Below are 12,661 nucleotides of genomic sequence, written 5' to 3' on the forward strand. Positions count from 1 at the left end.
TCAGTACAGGTTCAGCTGGTTATGCTACACAAATGTTAGAATCCCCCAAGGAATTTTCTATGGTCAGCTCTCTATGCTATTAGATGTTCCATTAAAGGATAGAAGGATCTCCCAAAGGCAACCTTAGGGGCATGTAACATTTGCCCTCAATCATGAGAATTGATAGTGATAATGCACTCTGCATGGAGCATATAAGGATACCATCCAGCTATTTGAAAAACAGCCAGTACAGAAATTAGAGTCTGAAAAAAGGACAGTGTAAAAGGACTTTACAAAGACAATGCAGAGTAGAGTATCAATGTGATGTCTGTGGAGAGTCCTGAGGAATCCAGTAAAGCCAATCAGGAAGTCTGAAAATCAACAATTCAGTTCATTCCCTTTTTATTAAAAATAATAAGCACACTTTAGATTAAATTCAGGCTGCATTTGTTATCTTTGGGTAGGAACCTTGTTGTCAGTTGCAAGGCATCTATTGTAAATCAACAAATTCAATCTAAAAATATTTTAGAATATTCTTTTTTGTCAGTCTTGCTTGCAATTATGCAAATATAATAAATGCTTGCTATGCTGTGGTAGTTTGATTTACCGGAAGTTCATTAAAAGCTTTATATGACATTTTTGTCCAACAGTTGGGAGCATGTATTTAAAACTGAAGAGCCAATACTACAAAAATAATGACAAAATATGCTTAAGATATGCACCTAGATACTGATAAGGTTGGATGAGTTTTGCAGATGTTTGTCGCTTAGTCAGTATTACACTATTTAAAATTATATTCAAAATCTAATGATAATGAGCTGGGGAAGAGCATAGGAAAATGCTCCTAAGTGCTACCCCAACGCAAACTTCCCACACAGAAGATAAGCCTGAATAACCAGGTCAAACACAAAGATAAATAATGGGATTTGGCATTGCTTTTTGTCATTGATGAAATAGATCTAACATGGGGCAGGGTAGGGTAATAAAGTCCTGAACTAGAAGTGAGAAAACATGAACTTGGGTTTTGACTGTGCTTTCACTATCTAACTGTGTAACTGAACAAATCACATCATTGCTCTGGTTTTCAGTTTCTCAATCTGTAAATAAAAGTTTAGACAAGAAGTTTGCTTCTAGATCCAAATTCTTTGATATTAGGGATACAAAAATTAGGAAAGTAGGTCGAAGAAAGTGGATTGTACTGGAAAAGGTAAGGAAGGATGGCCAAGTATACATTCTAAAATATATTAAGAGCAACAAGGACAGGTAGTAAAAAGCAAAGAAATTCTAGGACACTCAGTATAAATTTAATGAAACTGATTAAAGAAGCACGAACTAAAATTTATTTATAAAACTTCAGTGTTAGTCATGTGACTAGCACCTTAATCCAATTAGAAAAAAATTTGAGCTACTAAAAATAATTAAAATAGGAAAGTTTATTGAGATCTTTCTTTTCAGTCTTTCTCAATTCTATGCAGTTTCCCAAGCTTGAGTAGGCTGAATTTTAAAGGTAACTTTATTAGAAATATAACATTAAAGAACTACTAATCCCTACTAAATTAGAAAGAGGAAGTTCCTCTGGCAATAAAAATTTTGAATTACAGAATGTTTTAAGATCCATTTTTATTACTTTTTAAGTCTAATTTACTTTCAAAATGAAGATATTTGATGTGTTCTAAGTTAACAAAGCAAATTCACAAAGGAAAAATGATCATTAATAATGGACCACATATCACTAAATTCAACAGAGATTTTATTAAGTACCTATTATGTGAATGATTCTGTACTAGGCAAAAAGGAAATGGTCACTACCTTCAAGGGGTTTATGTTCTATTTGAGGGTTGAAATGGGATTGCAAATTAGTCTAATATAAGAGAGAAAAAAAAGAAGTAAGAGAACACTAATAAATGGGAAGGTGAAGAAAGCCTTCCATGAAGAAGTAGCATCTAATCTACCTTGCAGGAAGGAAGGGAACAGAAGGGCTTGCCAGGAAGTCTCAGAGAAAGTTAGAATTAAGAACAAAGCTATTTATTATATAGTCCTATGAAGGGAGGCAGAAGGAGAAGAGAAAAACATCACTAGTTTCAACTTATAAGGAATATTAATTCATCTGGTCCATACCCTTCTAGGAAGATTGAAATATCTTTTATCTTAAAATATTTTCTCTGAACTTCTGGGAAAGGATCTCTGACCAATTTCAAACAGAGGATAGTAAAAATGGAACCTCATGAAGAGGACATTGAACCTGATGGTTGTTATTAATATAGAGAAAAGACCTTTCTCCTGAGAACAAGAAACAAATATCTTGCCTCTCTATGTTTTTCTACTGGAAATATGATGGGAATAGATGCATACACAACAAAGGATCACATGGAAGTCTGAGATGAGTCAGTTTCTGCCCATTGCATGATAAAGATTGCGTGATCATGAAAAGACTTCTAATTAGCCATGGAGCCGGAAGAATTGATGGCTCAGAGACTGCTGATCTAGAACGAAGTGAGTATACAAAAGAGGCAGCTGATACCATCTTTTCTTTTGCTGATTCCAGTGAGGCAGAACTATTTTGAATTGCTTCCTCAAGTTAGACAGGCGGGTGGCTTCCCTGTCTCTCTCTTAGCCAAGATATGAGCATGTGGCCATCTATATAATCTGCATCTATTCTTTCCTGATTTCAGTTGAACCAGATGGCCTTGTAAGTTCTAGAATTCCAGAGGTAGTATTAATTTCTGGGGCTAAATGTTAGCAGGAGTAGTATCTAGTAGAGCTGGTAGAGACCAAAGGAAATGAAAGAAATAGCAATGTGTGTGATAAAAGTCATCTGAGGACAGAGGAAGTCTTATGAAATGTGGAGAGTAGTTTAGCCTATGGATGCTAGAAAGGTACCTCAAAATTCAGCAGAACCTATACCTATAGGGAACAGCTTAAGGATTCATAAAGGGAAAGAAAAAGACTTCTAGTACAATTAAGAATCACACCTTTGCCACAAGTGTTCTCAATGTATGTTCTTCTCTACCATGACACTCTAAATTTAAGCCCATTTGCCCCACAGACTCTGTGTGTATTTGTAGGGGAGTGTGCCCATATTTGAGAGGAATGTTTTATTGCAACCATTCTTGCCATACCACCACAGTAAAAACTTTTGTTAAAAGCTAATTAAGTCTATAGTATTGACAGATTGTTAATGGGAAACACTGGTGAGGGTTCATGAGCAATAGCATTAGAACTCTAAATCTTTAGGATAACTCCTAGATTCCTAAGTAAGTAGTAGTTAATAGGGAAGTGAAGCAACCAGTTGGAGAAGTGGCTTCAGAGGGAATCCTATGTAAACACAAAGGTTATTTAACTTTTGAGAATTCCTATGTCCTAAAATTAAGAGGTCTTTAAAGAAATTCTTAATTTCTTAAGTATTTAGTTTTATAAAAACTATCAAATTTTAACTATAGTCTCTTTATTTAGTGTACTTTATTATTAGGTCCCAAAGTGGGATCCATAATTGAGTGTAATCCTGTTCTTCAGAACTCCAGTTCTTCAATCTAAGCAGGTCTTTTATGGTAAGAACAATTTTATTTAGTTTTGGTGTACAAATTTATACTAATCAAATGTAAAGGATAAAGAACATTGAAATAAACTGGAATGCCAAATTATTAATTTATAATGAGACTTATAACTGGCTAGTCAACCAGATTTTTTCATCCCAGTAAGGAGATATTTACTAGGAAAAAAATCAAATTAGAATCAGGTTGACCTGTGAATACAGAATTTAAGGGAGGAGGGAGGGGAAGGGGAAAAAAAGCATGGATAATTTAATGAATTACTCTTCTCTAGTATGGTATAGTAAAAGAAAGATTGCTGAACTTGGAATCAGATAACTCAGATTCAACTTCTAGTTCTACCATTTAATATCTGTGTGATCTTGCCCAAGGTATTTAACCTCTTCAGTTTTGGATTCCTCATATACCAAATGATGGCTTTGGATTAGTTGACCTCTAAGGTCTCATAGCTTTAAGTTCTATGAACCTGTCTGTCTACCTACCAAGACAGATTCTCAACTTGTTAGGGCCTTTTCCCCTCCTTCAAAGCTGGGGAAAAACAAAGTTCTTACCCTTTAACACTCTTTTCTCTAGGGTTCATGATGGAGTGGTGTTGATGCCAACTGTAATTCTATTTCTTAGCTTTTTGAATTTTAATTTAACTCAAAACAATTTTTTTCTCCATCTTTGCCCAATTCGTTTTTCTTGAATTCCTGGTATCTTCAGAGAGCCTGGTTACTATGTTTATCTTATGAATTTATTTAATCAAAAGAGGCATATTGAATGCTTCCAGTCATTATTAATTAGCAAAATATAAATTAAAACAATGCTGAAGTACTATCGCACACATATCTCACACATATCAGGCTGATTAATATGACAAAAAAGGAAAATTATAAATGTTGGAGGGGATGTAGGAAAATTAGGATACTAATATATTGTTGGTGGAGCTGTGAACTGATACAATCATTCTGGAGAGCAAACTGGAACCATGTCCCACGGGTCATAAAACTGGCTACTCTTTGTCCTTTCAATACCACTACAATTCCAAAGAGGTTAAAAGTAGGAGAAAAGGACCTATTTGTACAAAAATATTTATAGCAGTTTTTTTGTGGTGGCAAAGAACAGGAAATCAAGGAGATGTCCATCAATTTAGGAATGGCTGAATAAGTTATGGTATGTGATATTTATGGAATACTATTGTGCCATAAGAAATGATGATGAGGATTTCAGAAAAACCTGGACTTATATAAAATGCTGCAAAGTGAAGTGACCCTGGAGAAGATTGTACACAGTAATAGCAATAATGCAAGATGATCAACTAGGAATGATTTAACTGTTATCAGTAACACAAAGATCTAAAGGCGATTCCAAGGGATTATGATGAAAAAGGCTATCTACTGTCATAGAAGGAACTGATGGAATCTGAATGCAGATTGAAGCATGCCATTATTCACTTTATTTCCTTCCTGAGTTATTTTTTCTTGTATAAGCAACATGTCTTCTTTCACAACATGACAAACATGGAAATATATGTTTCACGATAGCACATGTATAGTCTATATTATATAAAATCTCCCATCTTGGGAAGGGGAAAGGGGAAAGATGTAAGGAGAGAACATAGATTGTAAAATGTCAGAAAAAAATTATTAAAAAATTTACTTACCTTCTAATTGAGAAAAAATATGACAAAAGAAATTTATTTGTTTAAAAGAGAGACATATTGGAGACAGTGCTAAGCTCATAGCCAGGATTCCACTACATTTCACCTCTAATACTAAGTGCCCTTGTGACCCTGGACAAATCACTTAACCTCTCAGGGTTCTAGGAAATTCTCTAAGACTTTAAGTTGCATAGAAGATGTGAATCTGCACTGAGGAAAAAAAAAAAACTTCCTCAACAGAGAATTCCTATATCAGTAAAATAACAGGTAGAGTCTTTATTCCTCTTTACTCAAACAATATTGAGCATCTACTAAGAGCAAGGTACTGTACTAGGTTCTGTGAATGATACAAAAATGAGCAAGACCCACTGCTCTTTTAAGTCAATCAAAGAGCATTTATTAAATGTCTACTATGTAGTTAGTCATTCAATAAATGTTTAAGTGCCAACTATGTGCCAGGCACTGTACTAAACACAGAGGATACAAAAATGAAAAGAAAAAGTCCCTGTCCTCAATGAGCTTACATTCTAATGGGAGAAGATAAAACACAAAAGGAAGCTGAAAAGGGTGTGGGGTGGAGAGTAGGTAACAATTGGGGCCATAATGGAAAAGTCAGAGAAATTCCAAAATAGACCCTGACCAGGCAAAAAAAAAAAAAATGAGATGTCAGAGCTGGACTCTCACCTTAAATGTAGGTCTGAAGTTCATCTAATTCAAGAATTCTTTGCAGTGATACAGATAGCAACTCACACGTGCTTGTTTGTCCTGTGTCTTTTGTCCATGTTCTCCCAAAAGTTCACCATAGGGAATCTATCCAATGTGCTGGAAACATTCTTTAATTTCTCTCAATGGTTTTAAGGTATATATGGGGCACTCTGTGAGTCTCTCATCCCTCAGTCTTACCATGTTACCAGTCCATCTTCCCTCCCCATCACACAATCTCTTAATGATATCCTTTTCAGCATTTCTCACTGATTATACTGCATAGACTTCATACCCATCATATACCTTTCTTTTGCTCTCTCTGATATTCATTTTTTCGTTGTTCAGAGGCATATTCCAGGTGTTGGTGCAATATAGTAACTCTTAAAATGTTGGTATTGAAAACATAATACTTTGACTTCTAAAAAAGCTTAATGTCAGTAAAAGAGCTTTATAATTACTCAAAAGTGATCTATATCATTATTTTATAGCCACCTCAACCTTCAGCAGCCACCATCCTGAGCAGTCAGTAGCCATCAATGGGAGGCAAGACTACAACTCACCAAAGGCTCAGATGATGGCTAGCATTTTTTAGCAATAAAGTATTTTTAATTAAGGTATGTACATTTTTAGCTATAGTACTATGACACACTTAATAGACTTCAGTATAATGTAAACATAACTTTTATATGCACTGGGAAACCAAAAAATTCCTGTGACTTTGGAACAGAACTTGCAATATCTTTAAGGTATGCTTATATTGGATATTTATCTAATTAAACCAAAGAATGGATATTTTACAATATCATTGCAAGATATGACAACATATATTTCTTTTTAAAATCTTTGAAGCAGATTTTGAAGAATATTCTGACATCTCACCTAATAATGATATCAGAGTTAGATTATTTCCTTGTTACTTTAAGTGAGGTTGAGAGATCAATTAGCTTAACTGACCCTCCCTTCTCCTCTCTCTCCCTCTTACACTAAGTTTGAGTTCACTTTCCTCTTGATTCTGTATATAACTGTGGGAGAGTGTGCCTTTGGTTTTTTTTGTTGTTTTTTTTGGGGGGTGGGGAGAGATAGGGAGTCATACCATTATTTTTATTGTATCACTTTAGTAAATACCCATAACAAAATAAAGTCTGTCTGTGGTTAACTAATAACAACTGATAATTGAAGGAAGCACATGAGTGGGAACTTGTGAACTGGGGTTATAAAAAGATACTCCCACCTTGTCTCTCAGGACCACTCCTAGAATCCTTAGGGGAGAGACAGGGGACCCTCTGGGGACCCACCCTGCCAATGTGGGTAAATTTTGGAAAAGTAACTCTAGAACCTGTGCTACATATACAAAAGAAACATACAGTGGTTTAGGATGGAGCTGATAACAACTAGGAAAATCAAGAAAAGACTTTTGAAGAAGGCTGCAGGACTGGATCTGAGCCTTAAAGGAAGCTAAGGGTTCCGAGAGGCAGAGGTGAGGAAGGAGAAGATTACAGGATGTGAGTGACATCTGGTTTGAATACAGGGAGTCAGCAGATGGAATGTCATATACAGGGATAAGCAAATGGAGCAGCTGAGTTGAAGAGTAGTAGCTTATGTGTAAGGGAGAGTAATATACAAGTAAAATGGAAAGACTGTATAGAACAGATTATGAAGGTCTTGAAATGTCAAACGAAGGAGTCTGCATTTTATTCCAAAAGCAATGAAATGCTACTAAGGCTTCTTAAACAGAAGTAACAAGATCCGGCTTGTATGTTTGTATGTTAGGCATATTAATTTGGCAGCTGGGTAGAGAATGGACAGGGAGGCCAATTTGGGGGTTAGTATAATAATAGTCGGAGTGAGAAATGCTGGAGACTTGGACTAAGGTAGTTATGGGTCTAAGTAGAAAAATGGGAAGGCATGTAAAAATATTGAATATAAAATATTAAAAATATTCCATCTCGGAATCAACAAGATCAGGCAAATGACTGGATACAGAATGGTGGTGGTGGGGAATTGAATGTAAATTGAGGGTGACTCTTTCCAACTTGATTAGAAGAACAGGAGCGACCAACAGAAATAGGGAAGTTAGAAAGAACTTCATGAAACAGGTATTACAGCAAGTAGATCCAGAACTTCAGGATGGTCTGGCTTCAAATCCTGCCTCTGACATATATTGTCTGTGTGACCCTGGACAGGTCACTCAAAACCTCGGTGCACTAGACAACTAAGACTAAATTGTTTAATTAACTAAACGGTTTAGTTGGAATTCTCTACACCAATAAAATCACAGATCTCGAGCAACTTAAGTCTTAGAGTTGATTTAAAGTTTTCTAAAAACCTTAAGAGAGGACTGGCTGCTTCTCCTGGTAGTTTCATTTGACAGAGGGGAGAAGGAAAAGGTGTCTGCTAAAAATGACAACGAGGATCTAGCCTTTAAAACGGAAGACATACTGTCACTCTCAGGCTAAAAGCCAGAGGAGCCTCGAATCTAAGTCTTAGGTTCCTCATCGGTAAATGGAGTTGGAGTGGTGGGGGTAGGGGTTAACACCTGCAAAATTCCTCCCATTCGGAGTCTGGGGTGCAGCCTTCCTGGTCCAGCGAAAAGAACGATTCGTAATGAGAAGATGTGGAATCAAAGGAAATTAGTTCAAATTGTATCCTCATGCATGTGCCTAAAACTCTCGAGGTCTCAGTTTCTTCAACTGTAAAGTGAAGGGGTGGGGAATGGATATCCTTGAACGCCCCTTTCCAGCTCTAAGTCTGGAATCCTAGTATTCTTTGCAACAGCTCCGCAGCTCTGCCTGGGCTCTCGCGGCCCGCGCCCCGCCTCCCTTAGCGCCGCGGTGGCGGCCATGGTCACCGCTAAGGCTATGGCGGCGTGGCGGCTCCCGGCACTGGCGGGGAACTCACGGGGGCCACCGCTGCCTTCCTTGTCGGGAACTCGGATCTCCCCGGGCTCTACGCTGTACTCCGCTTCCAGACTCGGGGGCGGCGGAGGCGGCAGCGGCTCAGGAGCACAGAGCCCGGAAGGTCCCGAAGGCACTAGGCCGGAGAGCCCCGAGCTCACAGCGGCGGAGCTGCGGATCTCCCGGATGCACGCGGCCGCCTGCGCGGTGAGCTCCCTCCCTTGCTTCTTTCTCGGAGGCCGTGTGCCTGCGCCGCCCTCCTCTCTCGTTTTCTCCACGCTGTCGGTCGCAGGTTCGCTTGGAGCCAGGTCGCGGTCCGTACAAAACTGGGTAGTTTAGAGGCTCCCTCCCGGGGCCCGAGCTACGACGCAGTCCCAGGCGGCTCTGCTCCCCTGCCACAGGCCGATCCCCTACGTCTAGTGGGGAGGCTGCAGGTCCTCTCTCCGGCCTCCGAGGCGCACGCTCTACTAGTCAGCCCTTCTGGGCCCGGGCAGGAGGGCATGCGTGTACGCTTAGGCGCACCTGGGAAAGTGGTAGGAGGAGAAAGTGGGGAAACGAGTTCTCTGGAAGCTAACCGGGGGAAACTCAGATCAGGACACTTACTTCTCGTGTGTGTATATGTGTGTGGAAGTGCGCGCGCGCGTGTATGCGGGTGCTTATGCACGCCCCTGTACGTGTGGACTTGGAAGACAGAAGAGGAAAAAAAGTTTCATGTTTATTTCACATGTAAAACGAACCTTCCGCGTTTTAGTAAGTAAATGGTGACAGACATGCAGTACGAGCACGAGACAGTACAAAATTCATCGTTTCGCATTTACCAACTCCAAATGCATTCAAACTCAGCGCTTCTTTTTACTGTAGCTTCCTTCCCTTCCTCCTTTCCCCCCACCCCCAGTCATCCCTCTGCAGGCCAACATAAATAAGAGTATTTGGAAAGAAACGAGAATCCTTAGTTTGTGGGAGACAATTAAGCTGTAATTCTCTTGTACCGAGGTTTCTTGATAAATGTTTAGAACTGATGTCCAAGTCTGCCCTTCGAGAGCAGCTGTAGTTAAAACTATAGCATAACCTACATAGGATTAAAGGCAGCACCCCTGCCCTTTCTTTCCTTTGAAAAATAAGGGGGAGATTAACCAAGTGTCCTATAACAGATATGAAAGTTAATTAAAGGTTTATTAAAAGTTAATTATCATTTGAAGCTAGAATTTAGCTTGGACAAAAGGAAAACAAGGTGGAGGAAAAACTTTACTCCTTCAAAATCTTACTACTTTTGCATGGGAATTAGTGTATACTAAGGATGCAGACTCCCCAGTAACCTCTTTTTTTAGGCTATAATTTCCTGCCTTCATCTCTTCTAATAACAGATGACCTGGGGTTGTTAGCACATTGTTGGCTGTTTTGTAGTTTCGTTTTAAAAAAGGACCTAAATCACAATACTTCTGTTCTCTCCCTCTCTATTCTAATCTGGACATAGGTGAAAGCAAGTTGATTCTTTTTTTAGAGCTATAGAAACCAGTAGTATGATGGTTCTATGGCTGTCCCACATGTCTGCAATGCTCTCCTTTCTCCTCTCAGCCTGTTACATTCTTTGACTTCCTTTAAGTCCCAGCTAAAACACTGTCTAACATAAGAAGTCTTTCCCAACACCCCTTAATTCTGACACCTCTTTTTATTATTTCCTGTTTGTTCTGTATGTGGCATATTTATACATATTTGTTTGCTTCTTGTCTCCCCCATTAGATTACGAGCTCCTTGAGGACAGTCTTTTGACTCTTTTTGTATCCTTAGTGTGGGGCATTTAATAGGAACTTAATAAATATTTATTGACTTACTGCCTCCATATAATGACTGAATCCATTACATTCCTTGGAAGTAACATTCTTTTTACAAGGGAAAGCAGCAGATGTATCATCAGGATCAGTGTCATAGTTTAAATGATCAGAATCCATAAGTAAAACTAGTAAAGGGACTGTTGTTATTTCCTTCTTAACAACAAACCAGACTCCTTTAGAAACCTTGCTTCAAAACCACTGGGTAGCTAGATAGCTTGCTCTCTTACCTTTCCCCCCTTGCTTTGATGATCATCACTTCATATCTTCCTCTTCAACCAAACTGTCAGCACCTCAGCTGAAGCTCATCCACCCACCACCATCACGAAATTCATTTACTGAAGACAAATTAAATTCTTATGGACAAAAAAGTTCTCAACCAGAGTGGAAGGCAGGATCAGGAGCAATCTGTTAGGTTGCTGGGTGACCTCAGAAGGCTACTAGAGGCTATTGAAAAATGAAGGGGGAGGGAGGGAGTTGCTACTGATTCTTAGTCTTTTCATATCTCAAACTTAGACCTGGTTTCCAGAGTAAAGAAGAGATGATAAAGTAATCAGCCATTTGGAGTTTCATTCCCTCAGTTACCAAGAGGTCTTTCTCAGTGAGTGTCAAGGATTTTGGAAGTATTATGGACCTATTCTTCTGAATGGCTTGCTTTTCTGTCCTTCTCTATCCACCTCTGGGGCAAGGGTTGCAGTGCAGTTAACACTGAGCTCTCTTGCTTTGAAGTACTTTTCACCTAACAGAGGAGAAAAAGCCAGAGAGTTAAATCAAGATAAAATTTTTGCCAACAAAGAAGATTTCCCCCACTTATTTTTCTTTAAATAGTTTGAAGCTCCTTAAATGTTTCATATTTAAAATCTATATTAAAGATGTTTGAATGGCCTCTGAATGATTGTGATGGGAAATTCTTCTCAAGAATGATTGAAAGAATCATTTCATGTGCAGGGGATTAAAACACCCAGAAAAAAAGACATTTAACCTGAGTTCTACTCAAAAGAGGGAGAAGGATTTGCTTTTATATTTAATACTCATTTTACTAAGTTTGTGAGCTGTAGTGTGTTTCTTTAGCATTGGAACTGTTAGGATAAGAGTGGCTTTTGATCAAACAACAGTTGAAAGCAGTGAGTATTAATATTTTATAACAAACTTCTCTTAAAAATAAGCCATGTATTTCCAAAAAGGAAAATAATGTAAAAAGTGTAATGATAATAAAGCATGTAAAGTTTAATGAAGATTATTTCAGCACATATTACACTTTTTTTGCAACAGCTATTTCTTCTGATTGATACATTTCCTGGAATCTTAAATCCATCTATGCAAATCTAGGTTGAACTTTATATCCAAGGAAGCTTCCCTAAAATTTGGGATTAGTTGTCCATTTTCAAACTTGTAAGTTGTTAAAGAAACTTAGATTGTTGTAGCTGTGAGAAGCCAGATGAAGAATACTTAAGCCATCATTGGGCACATTTGAGTTCTTGGTTTTTTACATTTAATTTTCTTTGTTTTCTCTAACCTGTGTATTTTCTTCTTCCACAGTGTGATTATGCACAGTGACTCAAAAACAATCTTTAGTCATTAATGTTTGGGTTCCAGGGAAGGAAGTAAATTTTTATAGAAGGCTTATAGCCTTTTAGAAGTGTATGTGTTATAGCAGTGTGAAAAATGAAGACTATAGAGATTTCTAAAGTATTAATTATTTTATTATTTTTAAGGCTGGCCAACTAAACTATGTGGATCCAACCACTGGCTATTTAGTACTTACCAAAGTTGCCCATTTGAAGAGAGGGAGTTGCTGTGGTTCTGCCTGCAGACACGTGAGTAGTAAACTCTCCCATTATCGCAGCAGCTTGCCTTGCTTCTATAACTTCGTAAATAGGTAGGTATTATTTGAAAAACAAGTCAAATAAAAAAGCTAAATGGACCTAGAGAGCACTTTTCACAAGCTTCTTTAGCCAAAGACAATGAAGTCCTTAAGGGCCAACGGAGGACCTTTAAAGTTAATGGAATTTTGCCACATTTCACGTGAACATCAGTTCCTTGAAATGCTGTGATTTGAAATTC

The 12,661-nt window shown here is 38.1% G+C and overlaps 1 protein-coding gene across 1 annotated transcript; it reads left to right on the forward strand.

The window, feature by feature from the left end:
- Window positions 1-8,708: 8,708 nt before the first annotated feature.
- C4H1orf53 (chromosome 4 C1orf53 homolog) lies at window positions 8,709-12,548 on the forward strand. Its single transcript, XM_044676299.1, has 2 exons — window positions 8,709-8,975; window positions 12,313-12,548. Exons 1-2 carry the CDS (start codon window positions 8,715-8,717, stop codon window positions 12,478-12,480), a joined length of 429 nt encoding a protein of 142 aa, XP_044532234.1. The 5' UTR covers window positions 8,709-8,714; the 3' UTR covers window positions 12,481-12,548.
- Window positions 12,549-12,661: the final 113 nt, after the last annotated feature.

The sequence above is a fragment of the Gracilinanus agilis genome, chromosome 4, assembly GCF_016433145.1.
Source record: "Gracilinanus agilis isolate LMUSP501 chromosome 4, AgileGrace, whole genome shotgun sequence".
Lineage (NCBI taxonomy): Eukaryota > Metazoa > Chordata > Mammalia > Didelphimorphia > Didelphidae > Gracilinanus > Gracilinanus agilis.

Excerpts from the sequence above, each read along its gene's own strand:
- C4H1orf53 (XM_044676299.1), top strand. The coding sequence starts at position 8,715 with ATGGTCACCGCTAAGGCTATGGCGGCGTGGCGGCTCCCGGCACTGGCG. Across the intron at positions 8,976-12,312 it reads TGCACGCGGCCGCCTGCGCG|GCTGGCCAACTAAACTATGT; the intron begins GTGAGCTCCCTC and ends ATTATTTTTAAG.